The sequence below is a fragment of the Nicotiana tabacum genome, chromosome 3 (assembly GCF_000715075.1).
Source record: "Nicotiana tabacum cultivar K326 chromosome 3, ASM71507v2, whole genome shotgun sequence".
Lineage (NCBI taxonomy): Eukaryota > Viridiplantae > Streptophyta > Magnoliopsida > Solanales > Solanaceae > Nicotiana > Nicotiana tabacum.
The window spans coordinates 180,163,875-180,179,827 of record NC_134082.1 but is presented as its reverse complement, the minus strand read 5'-3'; the positions used below and the strand labels follow the sequence as shown (position 1 = coordinate 180,179,827).

Sequence of the window (15,953 nt, the reverse complement as noted above, 5' to 3'; positions counted from 1 at the left end):
TTGTCATTTCCATGGCTGTCATCGCCACCACCAACTTTCAGAATAAAAAATTCAGCCTCCTCTTCAAAATAGATTGGAAGCTTGAGATTAATGCAAAATATGTATATTTAAGAGAAAATCAGAAAGAAAAAGAAAAAGAAGGGATTTGGTAGGGGGAGGTGTTGGTTGGCGGAAGAGAGAGATAGAGGAAGGGTGGGGAAGATGAGGAGATTGCAGACACATGGCATAAAATAAATAATTAGACAGTATTTTTATTAGTTGACGCGCTTCTATCGTGGTGTTTTACACATGCCGAGTCATGCTCAAAAGCGGTGTGTATTAGACACACTTTTAAAAGGTTGAGTGTGTAATATTATTTGTGTCCACAGAAAGTGTGTAACAGGGATTTGGTCCATTGTTCGGGTGCCAACTTATGTATTTTGCCTAAGTTTTTTTTAATTAATATAATTTATGAATTCATATGTATTATATAACTTCTCTGAAGATTGCTATGTTTTTGGGGTATTTTTCGGTTGAGAATCTTTTTTATAACTGAAAATATAAAACTTGTGTGTTATAATTGAGTTTGTTGAGTTATATTAGGAGTCTATTATGTTAACTGATTCACTTTCCGTTTTAAAAACAATGTAATCCCCTATTTCAGACCGTGAATACAATCGAATACAATAATCTGTCCAGTTGTAATCCCATGTTTCACTCCATGAATACAGTCGAATACACTCGAATACAACAAGTGATTAGCTGGACTTCCCTGATTCACGCCTATTTTTGCTACTGTATCCATGAATACAATAGCTTAAATACATCAAATACATTTTATAACCACATAAAAGGTATCTATAATCCGTAATATAGCAAACGGTATCTATAGATGACTAATTACTACTAAAAGATAGTGCTTTATGAAAATTTCTTTTTTTTCACCAAAGAAAATGACAAAGTGAAAATAAACTCAAAATAAGGAAAAGTATTCGAAGATAGAGAAGCCCAGATGCTCCGGTATGAAGGTGTGAGCGGCTGGTTGTGGAGTGCACGAGAAGAGGTAGAGGGCGACCTAAAAAGTATTGGGGAGAGGTGATCAGGCAGGATATGGCGAGGCTTCAGATTTTCGAGGACATGACACTTGATAGGAAAATGTGGAGGTCGAGTATTAGCGTTGTAGGTTAGGAGGTAGTTGAGTCTTGCGTTACTTCGTACCTTTGTGAGACTAGTCTAGTAGGGTTTTTGTCTAAGATAACTAGTGTCAATGTTGTGTCTTACTATTTCGCTTTTCAGTGCAGGACCTATTTACTATCTATCGCTTTTGCTTTGCATCTTTCTTCTGGATTTCATGTTGTTCCTATTTTTCCAATGATTTCTGTGATGATACTAATATTGTCTCCTTTTGTCTTTTTGTTGAGCCGAGGGTCTTTTCGGAAACAGTCTCTCTACTCTTTCGGGGTAGGGATAAGGTCTGTGTACATACTACCTTCCCCAAATCTCACTAGTAGAATTTTATTGGATTGTTGTTGTTATATTTCAGGCAGGGTAAGACCCTTTTTTAAAATAAAAGGATTGTTGTTGTTGTATTTCAGGCAGGGTAAGACCCTTTTTTAAATAAAAAAAAAGGTTTGATTGGCTAGTGAACTCTTTGCCATAGTACATTGTCGTAACTCGTAAGAAGAAAACAAATAACAGCGAGAGTAAAGTCTCAGGACCACTAATTCACATGTTCCTGGATTATTGAGTTGCAATCCTGAAAATAATACTATATAAACAGTTTGCAAAATTGGCCGAAAAATCATTTTCTTTCGACCCACTAATTTTATATTTCTTCAGTAAAGACGAAAATGCAAAATATTCTGTACGAAACTTCAAGAAATAATGTAGGAAAATGTGAAAGGCTGATCTACTCCGATCCCTCTCATGACCCCTCTCCCCTTACATCCAAGAATATTTTTGTCTTTCGTTGTGGATGTTTCTTGTGATCAATCTTCCACTTATAATTTTCTCATTTAATTTGAGGAACCACAGAATTTTCAAAATTATAATTATAAGTTGACTCTCATAGTCAGAACTACAAATTTATTTTAAAATTCTTTTGGATTGGAGTCGCGTGAATATATATGGAAGAGGAAAATTTAGAAGAAGGGAGCGAATTTTGTCTGATTCAAACCGAGTGGTAGAAGTTGACGAATCCCATAAAAATCGCAAAATCTTCCTTGAAGATTATATCTTTGTAAATTAATATTATTTTTACAATCTCTTTTTTATAAGTTTTTCACCATTATCACTTCATAATTTGGCCAATTCAACCACAATAATAATATACTGAAAACACTTAGAAATGGCCGGGGACTGCCACTCATGGGATAACACAAAAACGATACGTGTTTATAAAAATTTAAGGTTCTAACTTCCAAGGTTAAAAAAGTTTAGGACAATTAGCAAAAATTAACTAATTAATGCCTGGAAGATATAAATTAATATTGTCAGATGTATGAAGACAGAGACAGAAGGAAGATATTTACTAGATACTCAAGAAATTGATTATATGTAGAGTTGTGAGGTAAGATGATTATAAAAGAAAATGATAATTTATGGATCAACCACACCACATGCAAATTCCAGATTTTCAACATTTCCATACACCTAAAACATAACGAGTAGTACTGGCAATATTTCTCAGTTTGGACCAAACCCTACTTTTGTAAGGAAATGTCTTCTGATCTCTGCACTTAATTAGCAGTAGTCCATGCCTTTAGCTTTCTCTTCAAAGCCAACCCCATATATCACATAGAACTACCTATTCAATAGTACATTAAATTAGTGTCAATCATCAATAAATGTGGTAGTTATTTATTCTCTATTCCATTATTTCTCTTGCGAGTGTATAGCACGTTCTAAAGACTTGCTCATTCATGCAATGTTTTTGCTTCCCAAATTAGAACAAACTATCCTTCCTGATAACAAGGTAAAATCTAATTACCCGCATTGAATATTTATGCCAAACAAATTTCTAAATGACACTGGCCACTTTATTTTACTATAGTAAGTATATACTCAAGTACTTAACCACAGTTAGCTACCATTTATTTTGCACATGATCTTAAATATATAATATAAAATTATACTTAATAACCTTGATATCCCCTCATTGTTCTAGCAATACCAGACGAAAGTAGTCAAAACTGAATTTAGTTCCTTACTAATTACTCTTCTATGAATGTAGACTCGTAGATATATGCCACAGGGAAATTTTCATAAAGCACTATTTTTTTAGTAGTAATTAGTCATTTATAGATATCATTTGTTATAGTACGGATTATAGATACTTTTTTTGTGGTTATAAGATGTATTTGATGTATTTAAGCTATTGTATTCATGAATACAGTAGCAAAAATATGCGTGAATCAAGGAAGTCCAGCTAATCAGTTGTTGTATTCGAGTGTATTCGACTGTATTCATGGAGTGAAACATGGGATTACAGCTGGACAGATTATTGTATTCGACTGTATTCACGGCGTGAAATAGGGGATTACACTATTTTTAAAATGGAAAGTGAATCAATTAACATAATAGACTCTTAATATAACTCAACAAACCCAATTATAACACACAAATTTTGTATTTTTTAGTTATAAAAAAGATTCTCAACCGAAAAATACCCCAAAAACGTAGCAATCTTCAGAGAAATTATATAATACATCTGAATACATAAATTATATTAATTAAAAAAACATATGAATACATTCATGGCATATAGCGAGACAGTGAATACAATGAAATACATAGAATACAGCGGGATACATTGAAATACAATGAGAAAAAAAGACAGTGAATACAATGAAATACATAGAATATAACGAGATACATTGAAATACAATGAGAAAAAAAGACAGTGAATACAATGAAATACATGGAATACAACGAGATACATTGAATTACAATGGGAAAAATACAATGAATATAATGAAATACATGAAAATACAGCGTGATATGTTGAAAATACATTGAAATATATTAACAGGAAATCAAGTTGCTCAGCCCCAAAATCAGTCGTCTTTGTTCAAGAACAAACCCTAATTTCCGGCGAATCCGCCGTCGAGCAAAAACTTTGAATCTCAAAGTTCCCACGTCGTCGTCGATCGGAGGTTCATCTCCTTTGGATTTGCCCCCATGTCATTGGAGAGTTCAGTACCCGAAATCCCATAGAGTCCGGTAAGGTACCCGGAAGTTGATTTGTGGGGTCTGAATTTGAATGACGAGATTGAAAGTCCATTGACACTTAAAGACTTCAAACACACAAAACATGGATAAACAAACGAAACAAGTAAACTATTAAAATCGACACAGAATGAGCGGGATATATTCAGTACTCGAGTATTCGATGGAAGGAGGAGGAGAACGGAAATTTTAATGGGATGGGAAAAGAGAATGGGATGTATCAAAGTAGAAAGAAAAAGAAAATAGCGTAACTAAATAGCATATTAATGGCTTTGGGTTAGGAGGTAACCAAAATTAAATATTTTACTATAAACCTTAAAAGGTATCTATAGAATATAATTTTTTTAAATAATATTTATTTAAAATAAATAAGGTGTTAACATTTGTTATAAGAGGTAAAAATTCCAAACATTTTATAATACCAAGGTTAGGAAGTTTGAAATACATGTTGGGGGTTTGTTTTCGAAACACATGGTACAACTGATTCGGGGCAATTCTTCACAAAAATTCTTACTTAACCTAGATGACCCCACTGTTAGGTGTTTGCCATAATTTTTTTACCATATTTGGTTTTCCTATTTGTTGAAGGAAAGGACAATATAATTACCTTAATTGGGTTTTCTTTTTTGTAGAAGAAAACTATAATTCTCCAATACTTGGCTAGTCCTTTTTCTTGTAGGAAAAGGTTTGGAGTTTTATAAATTGAAGATCCGTCCTTCTCATTCAGTAGCATCCACAATGTAGCCATAGAAGCTTGAGAGTAGTATTTAGGGGGAGAACTTTACGGGACAAGTGTTAGTGTGTCACTTGTGTTTGCCTCTTCGTGAGGTTGTTCTCTCGATATTTTGTACTCTCTTTTTATAGAGTAGATTGCTCATCTCCACGGTGGACGTAGGTCAGTTGACCGAACCACGTTAAATGTTTGTGTCTCTTTTGGTATATTTCTCCTTTGTTGTATGATTTATCGTCGTTCAAGGTTTGTTTTGCTAGCTTCCGCATGACACCTGCTTTTTACGGTCCTAACACCCACTTTTAACCCTGGTGCTGTATCTCCAAAGTTTGCTGACAAGTCATCAAGCTCGGATTATGGAGTGTGTCAAATATTACTTTTACACCATCAATAAGTTATAATATATGTTATTATAAAATTATGTTTTATCTTTAGATAACTAGCTAGTTTTGCTTATTAGGAAAAGTTATTTGTAATTATCTTTAAGTAATTAAACGTGTAAATTTTTACTATTATATATAAAAGTTTAACTTCTTTCTTTTTCCATTTGGGAAAAAGAAGAAGAAGAAGTTTCACGAGTATGTTTTCTTTCTTAAAGCAAACGGAGTACCAATACTCAATGTCTAATTATGACGCATGACTTTAATTGTCACTAGGAATTGAGTATAGAAGCAAACTCATAATGAAGTTCCATTCAATTCCAAAACTTAAAACTTTGCTGCGAAACAAAGTGAGAACTATTAAAGTAAAGCAAAAGAAAAAAAAAAGTTAAACAGAGAGTTGAAAAGAACTCTATAGGACAATGGCAAGTAGTTTCAGTTCAAAGAGATAAAAGAAAGTCAAAAAAGTTTTATAAGAAGCTTCAAGCACACATTGAAAGACGAAAATCAAAAGATTCATTCATTCTTTCCAAATTATTTTTTTTTAAAAAAAATCAAACAAAGAATTCTAAGACGACCCGCCATTCACGGCAGACAAAAGTCCATTGAAAATATGTAGTGTTTTTTGACTTTCTTTATCTTTAAATGTTGACTTTTTATACATTAAGAGCATGAATTAATTTTTGCCCTATCAAATTACCTAAAAGAAAACTATATATAACTATTCATGATAACTAAAACTAGTAAATCGAAAAATATGATAAATTATTTGATACAATAAGTTAAAATATATTGCTATACAGATAACGCAAAGATTCTTTACACCAACAATATATATAATTTAAATCCTTTTATTTTAGGTTTGTTTTTATATCATTTAATTGTAGCATATGACTCTCGCCATCGATCAGCTCCAATGGCTCCATGCCCCTATGCAACTTTCACTTACAAATATTTGATATGTGGACAAATCAACCCATTGTAGAGAAGGTTGTCTGGGGCTTGGGGGAAGGTGGGGGGGGGGGGGGTCCCTTCATTAAATAGTGTCCATCCACCAAACTATGCTAGATTGGCAGTGATGAATTTAATTTGCTTTCACCATATCCATGCCTTATCCAGAAGAAACCATAATTTTATGAAATTAGAAAAAAAGAGAAATTAATTAATTAGTTTTGTGTGGTGTTGTGTATATACTTAGTATTACTTTTTGTTTGCAACGGATGAAACGTCAATAAGTGTTATATATAAGGTCATTTGGCAGGTCTATATGGTAGATATCCGTATTTTAATTCTCCACCAAACGTGCTGTGAAAATTATCTTGCATTAATCTAGCCTTGAATTCGACTACCAAACTATCCCTTAGATTATTATTTTCAATTAGTTGATAAAAGGTTAACTGACATTTGAAGGTATAGTGCAGGAATTAGAAGTAACCATGTATATAAACCTACACAAAGCAAGAATACATAATTCACCGCGACAAAAAGCAAAAATTAAAATCAAATAAAAAATTAGTGCTTCCAGTTTTCAAAGCATTAAATGCTGGAGAGTGAAATACTCGTAGAACTGGTGGAGGAAACAATGGTTGTTAACAAATGTTGGTGGACATGGTCACTATGTTGATACAAGTCTCTGTCTAAAAACTGTCTTTAAAGCAAATAGAGAAAGAAAGGAAAAAAAATAAATGAATTTACTGATAAATTAGGTAAAAAAATCTATAGTTTAAAAAGTGATGGGTATCTCTATTTGAGTAAAAGAGGAAATATTGTGAAAGAAAAGGAAAAAAAAAAAAAAAAGAAATTTTGAAAGGAACATGAATCAAACGGAAAATTACACCGTGAAAGAATTTAATAATTACTATCTTTGTTCTCTATTCTTTTTTTCTCTTTTTTCTTGTTCTTTTTATATTAATGGTGTTGGATCAATTTATACATACTTTGACTAATTTATTAAAAAATTCAACTTGCAAGTAAAATTGCCAAGATAAACTTGCGCATTAAGACTAGGAATTTTTACCTCCTAGCAAAGGTTAACACCTTATTTATTTTAAATAAATACCATTTAAAAAATTATATTCTATTGATACATTTTAATGTTTATAGCAAAATATCTAATTTTGGTTACCTCCTACCCCTAAGCCACTAAATACGCTATTCAGTTACACTATTTTCTTTCTCTCTCTACTTTGATACATGTCATTCTCTTCCCCCATTCCCTGAAAACACGATGCTCAATCTCAAAATTCCTCTCACTCGCATTACCTACGTTCTCTCCGATCCAAATTTCTCCAATTCTATCGGACGTTGCTTTGGCTCTTATTCGCCCTTGTAATTGGAATATGACTAAAGCTAATGGAGAATGGTTCGCAAATAAACTCGAGGTTACTAAAGCTATAGGTGTGTTAATATTGGAGAAAGAAGAGTCCTTATTTTGTCATCATTGCTCGACGGCGTCATCTTCTGAAGAAAGACGAGTCCTAATATTGGATTAGATTCAAAATTTTGATGGCTTAAAAATGTCTCAAATCCTCTTAATTATTCTGTCCAAATTAAGAAAAGAAGAAAACTAGTTGTCGGCATGGGAATTGAATATGTGATGGAGGAAGTGCCGAATCAGAGGCGGATCCAGGATTTAAAGTAGAAATGGCGTGGGGTAGCCACTGTTTAAGCTGGTATTTACTTTTTATCCAGCATTTTTAATGCTTAGCAATAGTAGCCACTAGTCTATTAAAATTAATATGAAAAGACTGTGTTACCCTTTCCTCCCCAAACGGAAATACACTGATGCATTCAAAACATAAAGACTTCGTTTTAATTTGCGCTTGTTCACTACTGTTATGATTGACAACGATGCTTTTGATTTTGAAAACAGCTACTAATACAAAGATTGCGGATTCTGAGTCAAATGATGATAGTGACGAAGAAGTTCCTTATGATACTGATCCAGAAATAGAAATAGTCTCGCAAAATGTTGAACAGAAAACTCCTTCAGTCACTTCAGATGAAATACAAGTACTTGGTAGCAAGGAAATGTAGTCTTGAAGTCCTAAAGTTAAGTTCAATAGTTAAGGACACAAGTTTAAAAGTTAAGGACAGACAGTTCTTAACTTACAGTTACAAGTTCTAAAGTTAAGGACAGGCAGCCCTTAACTTATAGTTACAAGTTCAAAAGTTAAGGACATATAGTCCTTAACTTACAGTTACAAGTTCAAAAGTTAAGGACAATAGATCCTTAACTTTGATTTCCAAGTTCAAAAGTTAAGGACAGACAATCATTAACTTACAGTTACACATTCAAAAGTTAAGGACAAACAGTCCTTAACTTACAGTTACAAGTTCAAAAGTTAAGGACAACAGGTCCTTAACTTTGACTTACAAGTTCAAAAGTTAAGGACGCTTGGTCTTGAAGTTTGAGTTCCAAGTTCAAAAGTTAAGGACATGTAGCCTTGAAGTCCTGAACTTAGAGTTCCAAGTTCAAAAGTTAAGGACATGTAGTCCTGAAGTCCTGAACTTAGAGTTACAGGTTCAAAAGTTAAGGACATGTAGTCCTGAAGTCCTGAACTTAAAGTTCCAAGTTCAAAAGTTAACGACATATAGTCCTAAAGTCCTGAAGTTAAGGATATGAGCAGAAGGGTATTTTTCGTCCGAGCAGTTAAAATTTATTAAAGCAGTGGCTAAAGACTAAAGACATTTTAAACGGTGGCTTAAAAATAAATACATGTGTTATTAGTGGTCAACCGTGCACTTTCCCCTAATTTGGATGTTAAATCTTTTGGCTGAAATCTTTTTTTGCACACTCAACCGCAAGATGCTCTTCAAATTTTGGCCCTAAATTCTTTTTCCAGTTTAAGCTTCTGTATAACAATCTAACATTAACAAAATTCTTTTAGGGCCTTTAATTAAAATCTTTTTTTTGCTTGTAGACGTCGTCATCTTCTCGAGATTCATCTTCTGGAGAAAGAAGAGCCATAATATTGGATAAACTCGAGGTTCTCAACTTCCGTTATCTTCAATACAAAATTCAAGCTTTAACATAGTTCTTATTCTGCCACCATTGCTCGAGGGCGGATTCGCCGGAAATTAGGGTTTGTTTTTGAACAAAGACGACAGAGTTTGGGGCCGAGCAACTTGAATTTTCTGTTAATATATTTCAATGTATCTCGCTGTATTTCCATGTATTTCATTGTATTCATTGTCTTTTTTTTCATTGTATTTCAATGTATCTCGTTGTATTCCATGTATTTCATTGTATTCACTGTCTCGTTGTATTTCATAAATGTATTCATATATTTTTTTTAATTAATATAATTTATGTATTCAGATGTATTATATAATTTCTCTGAAGATTGCTATGTTTTTGGGGTGTTTTTAGGTTAAGAATCTTTTTTATAACTGGAATACAAAATTTGTGTTATAATTGAGTTTGTTGAGTTATATTAAGAGTCTATTATGTTAATTGATTCACTTTCCATTTAAAAATAGTTTAATCCCTTGTTTCACGCTGTGAATATAGTCAAATACAGTTGAATACAATAATCTGTCCAGCTGTAATCTCATGTTTCACACCATGAATACAGTTGAATACACTCGAATACAACAACTGATTAGATGAACTTCTCTGATTCACGCCTATTTTTGCTATTGTATTCATGAATACAATAGCTTAAATACATCTAATACATCTTATAACAACAGAAAAAGTATCTACAATCCGTAATATAGCAAATAATATCTATAAATAGCTAATTACCACTAAAAGATATGCTTTATGAAAATTTCTCGAAAGACTACAACAAACGGGCTTGCATCAAATATTTTAACTGAATTCGAACTCGAGATTTCCGGATTACATCAATCATCAGGATATGGAAGATCACAATTTAAATCTCATTTCAATTGGGAAAAAAAGGTATAGGTGATTTTATTTCCTTTCATATTATTTAAACTTTGATGAATAGAATTATTGGATAATCAAAGTGCACACAACCTAATAAGGACACCATCTATTAAAAAAAGAAAAAAAGAAAAAGAAAGAAAAGGAAAACGAATAAGTTATCACTAGCTAGGGACCTCTTCCCTCTAAAACCCAACACAAGATGGTGAGATTTTAGGTCCCAAAGAACAGTCTTCCGAACCTAGAGGATAGAGTGTACCCTCCCTTTACAAATAAATATTTCAATGTTGGTAGGTATTTCATATATCTGATAAAGTGGTATTAATAATTATAATTAAGTACACTTCACACAACTTGGCATGATAATTTATTCGTCAGAAATGAAAATTAGAAAAATTAAACAGACAAAGCATCTTCACTCTCACTAGTAGACTAGCAGAATTATACTAATTCGGTCAATATTATATAGGCGACATAATTATAGGTCCGTGTTTACTTCAGACTAGTAAAATACCCAGACTGACATTAGATTGCTTACTGGCATAAGCTAGTTGACACAATGATATTTGATCACTACAATTTTTTTACTGTCGATTTCACCACATTAAAAATTACAAGTCCTTATAATCATAGCCATATATCAGTAGAAATTCATCATAATTATACATAAAACACCCAAAAATAACTCTGTAGTTTAATTAACATTTTGCTAATAAAATATAACTTAGATAAAAAAGGAAAACAACATCAATGATAATTGTGGGACACATAACATTCCTTTTGGCTCACTATGTTTACTTTTTTTTTGTTTTCATCAAAGTGTTGAACAAAAGCTCAAGGCATGTTGTCTTCAACTTGGAATTCCTCTTCATTCTCAAAACTGTTGTTGTTGCTGTTGTATTCATTGTTTCCATAGGTGTTCCTGCTGTTGTACTGTTGGTTCATTGCAGCAAATTCTCTTGCATTTTCATATGGATCCCTAGCATGTTTCTCAGCGTTGATATCGTAGTAGAATTTCCCATTTCCCAAGAATCTTGTGTCACTCATCCCCTGCTGCTGGTGCACCCTGTAATTACTTTTGCCAGTGTTGTAGTTATTGTAGTTGGTGGAGTAGCTCTGTTCTTGATTGTTGTTGTTGTAATTGTTTCCGTAATTTGTTGGGTTGGTGCTGTAAGTTCTGGCACTTAATCTTGTTTCGCTCAACTCCTGTTGCTCGTTGTTGTTGTAGTAAGTGTTACCACCATTGTTGTTGTAGTACTCCTCCTCCTCTTCATTGTTGTTGTTGTCGTTGTTATTGTTGTAAGAGTTGCCACCGTTGTAGTACTGCTGCTGCTGCTGGTTGTTACTGTAAAAGTTGTCGCCGCTGTAGAACTGTTGCTGCTGCTGCTGGTTGTTGCGCTTAGTACTATAATCGCTGACGCCATTATAGTACTGTTGGTTGTTGTTGTTGCCGTAAGTGGTGGGACCACTGTAGAATTGGTTGTTATTAGAGGCAGTGGTGGTGGTAGTGTGCTTGGTTGTAAACTCATTGTTGTTCAAATCATTTTCATTAGTGTTGTCCTCAGGGACAGTCACATAAGAAACAGGGTTGTAATTCTTGGGAAGGTATTTGCTGTTAGGAAGATCGTGGACAGTGGGGTTGTTGGTGTTAGGAGTGGTGACAGAGTCATGACCATATAGGCCATAGGCTCCATTTTCATTCTCAGGCATGAAATTAGGTTCTTGTTCTTTGTTGGGAATAACTGTTTGTGTCTCTTTCTCACCATTGTTGCTGGGGATTTTGTTGAAGAATTGACCGTCCCTTGCATGAATTTGGAGCGAAGACAAGAGAGTAAGGAGAAAGATAAGGGAGAAATGTTTGGCAATGGGTGCCATTTTGGATAGGAAAAAAAGAATAGGAGAGAGATGTGAAATTGTGTTGTGTAATTCCTCTATGGCTGTGAACTTGCAATGAACTGTCTTTATATAGAGACCCTTTATCTCTCTTTTGTGTGTGTACTTTTTTTTTTAATTTCTTATTTGTTACAAATTTTTAAACATTTACTTTTCCTTTTTTCTTTATTTTTTATTTTTATTGTTATTTTTGAGTGGGGAGTGATTATCTCTCCCTCCTTATTAGGTGCAAATGGGGACAGGAAAAATGGAGGAAGAAAGTGGTCCCTTCCGTAATTATAGCACTTTAACAAAAGGGTTCATTTGTTCGATGGATGTTTCTAATTTGTTTAGAGTTTAATTTCTGTTACGGTAAAAGAATTATAATATTATATTATATCACTTCAAATAGGAGTAACTATTTATAGTAAGTTAATTGATAATTGAAAAGAAGGTAGATAATCATTTATAATATATTTCTAATTACTGATTTCCTCTTTATCATTTTATTTTTCCTTAGTTTTTGTAATTTCCTCTAGAGCCGTACGTTTATTATATATGCACTTGCAGAAAACTACAATTATATGCATTTAACTTTATCCTTAAGATTGAGTCATGCGGCTCAAAGCGTAATCCTTGTGCTTTAGCTGAAAGATCGCAGTTTTCCTTTTCTTTTGATAATTTTAAATGAATTAACTTTTCAAGAACACAACAAAATCAGTAATGATTCTAAAGAATATAACTTTAGGCTTTTAGGGTTTACGCAACTTTTGATACATATGGTAAAGGATCCCGAGGTAGTAGGTTCCAAGTAAGTAATCCAAGGTCAAAATTCCCACTACAATAACTCGATTGACAATCCAATATAACATAAATTTGATAACTTTTTTTTTTTGTGGCAATTTACTAATTTTATTTTAGTTAGGTAAAGTTTTAAATTTCCTCCATTCAATGGTTAAGATGGGCTTTTCTTTACCCTAGTGAGCTCGTACCACCGTATAATGTAACTATGTTGTTTTTAAATTAAGGTAAAAATAACTAACATTAACTTGTTCAAAATTCATCTAAAAAAGTTTTTTTTTTATGACAATGCAAAGTAAGAAACCAGCCGACAAGTGATTAGCCTCCTCTACTTCTAATTTTTAAGTCAAAAATTCGAGTTCCATTTGGATAAATAAAAAAAATCACTCGTTATCTTGAATTTGGAGTCAATTACTCAGAAGGTCACTCGACTATATTTTCCAAATTTTGGATTGCCAAATACCTATTTTACCCTCTGAATTATAAATATTTATTTTCTTTTTATTTTTTTAAAACTTTTTAGTATTAACAACAAAAATTCAAAAATTTATTTACACAATTCAAATAAAAGAAAATAAAGATTGTAAAATATATATTCCACGCACGTAAAGAAATAATTATTTTTATATTACGTGCATGGAATATATATTTTACAACCTTTATTTTCTTTCATTCTGAATTGTGTAAATAAATGTTTGAATTTTTGTTGTTAATACTAAAACTATTATTACTAATAAATTATTCTAATTAATTTTATTATTTTGTTATTCCGGCATTATACATGCTTAAATACTTTTTATTTTTTTAATTTATAAATAATATCTATTTATTCTATAGGTAAGTCCATAATGTAAATTAAAAAGGAAAAAAATCATAATATTAAAAAGTTTAAAAAAAATAAAAAGAAGATAAATGTTTATAATTTAGAGGGTAAAATAGGTATAAGACACTTCAAAATTTGGAAAATCTAATTGAGTGTCTTTCTGAATGCAATATGCATAGTTCAGTGACTTTGTTGTTAGAAATAAAAGAAAAGTAATTTTAGGAGATAATTTGGAATAATCGAGGGACCATTTGAGTAATGGTGAATTTGAGGCTGCGGAATAATAATCAAAAAGAAAAAGAAAAGAATCCCTCCGTCCCTCTTACCAAATAAGAGGTTAATTATCAAAACTACAAAAAGAAAGAGTAATATAAAGAAGAAGAAAAAGAGAAGGGGAAGAAAGAAAAAGGAAAACGAGTGAGGAGATGAAGGGAAAATTGGAAGGAAAAGAAGCGGGGATTGTGGATTGAGGAGTGGCTGTGAAAGGAAAGAGTGGCAATGGGTGTGGGACACTGAACCTTTCATACCCATGTGCCTAACTCTTCATCTATTGTCTAATAGACTAATGGCAATAGGGCTACCCCTTTTACTTCTTATGCTGAAATTTTCCTACTACTCATTCCCGTTTGTGCACGCTTACCTATGGAAAATACTTATCTACACTCGTCTTTACACTACCAAATCATTTTCTTACAACCTAAATTGAAAAGAGTAACTCTAATATACTGACATCTCGTTTAATTTTATATTATGAGGTCACCTGAAAAGATAAGTATAAGTAATTATTTATAATAAATAAAACTAGTTAATCAAAAAATAAAATTCATAATTTGTTACAGCATGTTAAATTATACGGATAATATAAAAACAATTTATATGATAGTGTATATAAGTTAGATTCAAGTGAAGATACATATCACTTCATCATACTTAATTACTTACGCTTTTGTCAATTAATCACAGTTGTTTAGCGTGTTTATTTACCCAAACTGCTGTATAAAAATCTAAATAAATTTCTCCAATATCTCGATGCATGTATCGAGTACAAATAATAATTTCCCCCCTCTATTAAATGGTAATGCAAGTTTAAGGTCCAACGGCCCCTACCTAAAAAAAATAATTCGTACTTGAAACACCTCAAACTAATAGAGAAAGAAAAATGGGAAGAGTTAAAGATCAATTGTTAGGGAGAATGAAAAAAATAGAATACTTTTGTGCCACTGTTAATTTTTTTACCCGTGTATACGGTCAAAATCGAGGAGTATGATTTTGGAGTCTTAAATCGGATTATAGGCTCGAGTCCGAGAGACTCGAGGTATGGGGAGATCCGGCTAAGGGACACCTAACAAACATATTACTTCGTACACTTGCGGGATCAAAGGAAATGACTTGAATGAAGCCGAAATCGAGTCAGTATTATTGAAAAAGTTTGGAGAAACGCTATCAAAAGGAGTTATGATGTGGTATCACAACTTAGCTCCTAACTCTATTGATTCATTTGCTATGTTAGCGGTGCCTTCGTAAAAGCACACGCCGGGGCCATAAAGGTGGCCACAAAAAAAATCGGACGTATTCAAGATAAGGCGGAGGGGCGACGAAATGCTAAGGGAGTTCGTGTCCCGGTTTCAGATGGAAAGGATGGAATTAACCCCGGTCTCTGATGACTAGGTGGTTCGGGCCTTCATGCAAGGTTTGAATGAAAGGAGCTCGATGGCATCTCGACAGCTAAAGCAGAACTTGATCGAGTATCCAGCAGTGACATGGTCGGATATGAACAATCGGTATCAATCGAAAATTAGAGTTGAGGATGACCAGTTGGGAGCCCCCTCGGGCTCAGTTCACCCGAACAGATTCGCAGTCAAACCACCGAGGGACACAGACCGGGGATCAAGATTCAACAAGGAAAGATATCAACCGTACGTCGAAGACAGAAGGAACATTTCAAGGTGCAATGCACCTCGGAATGATCAAAGAATAGATCGAGGCCAAAGCTCCCAGGAATCGTGGGCAAAATCGAGTCTGACAGGCACCCGGGGCCAGTGGAGGGCCCCAAGTTATCATAATACAACTTCAGTGTCGACGCCTCAAATATCGTCTCAGCCATTGGTAAAATTAAAGATACTAGATGGCCTAAGCCCATACAAACAGATCCTTCTCAGAGAAACCCCAACTTAATGTGTAAGTACCATGGCACTCACGGGCATAAGACCAAGGATTGCAGACAGCTCAGAGAGAAAGTAGCTCGAC

The 15,953-nt window shown here is 33.3% G+C and overlaps 1 protein-coding gene across 1 annotated transcript; it reads right to left on the bottom strand.

The window, feature by feature from the left end:
- Positions 1 to 10,941: 10,941 nt before the first annotated feature.
- Positions 10,942 to 12,125, bottom strand: LOC107773233 (GATA zinc finger domain-containing protein 14-like). The gene is given in 1 exon segment (NM_001325155.1): positions 10,942 to 12,125. A coding segment is annotated over 1 exon segment (1,041 nt). The 5' UTR covers positions 12,086 to 12,125; the 3' UTR covers positions 10,942 to 11,044.
- Between the last annotated feature and the right edge of the window lie 3,828 nt (positions 12,126 to 15,953).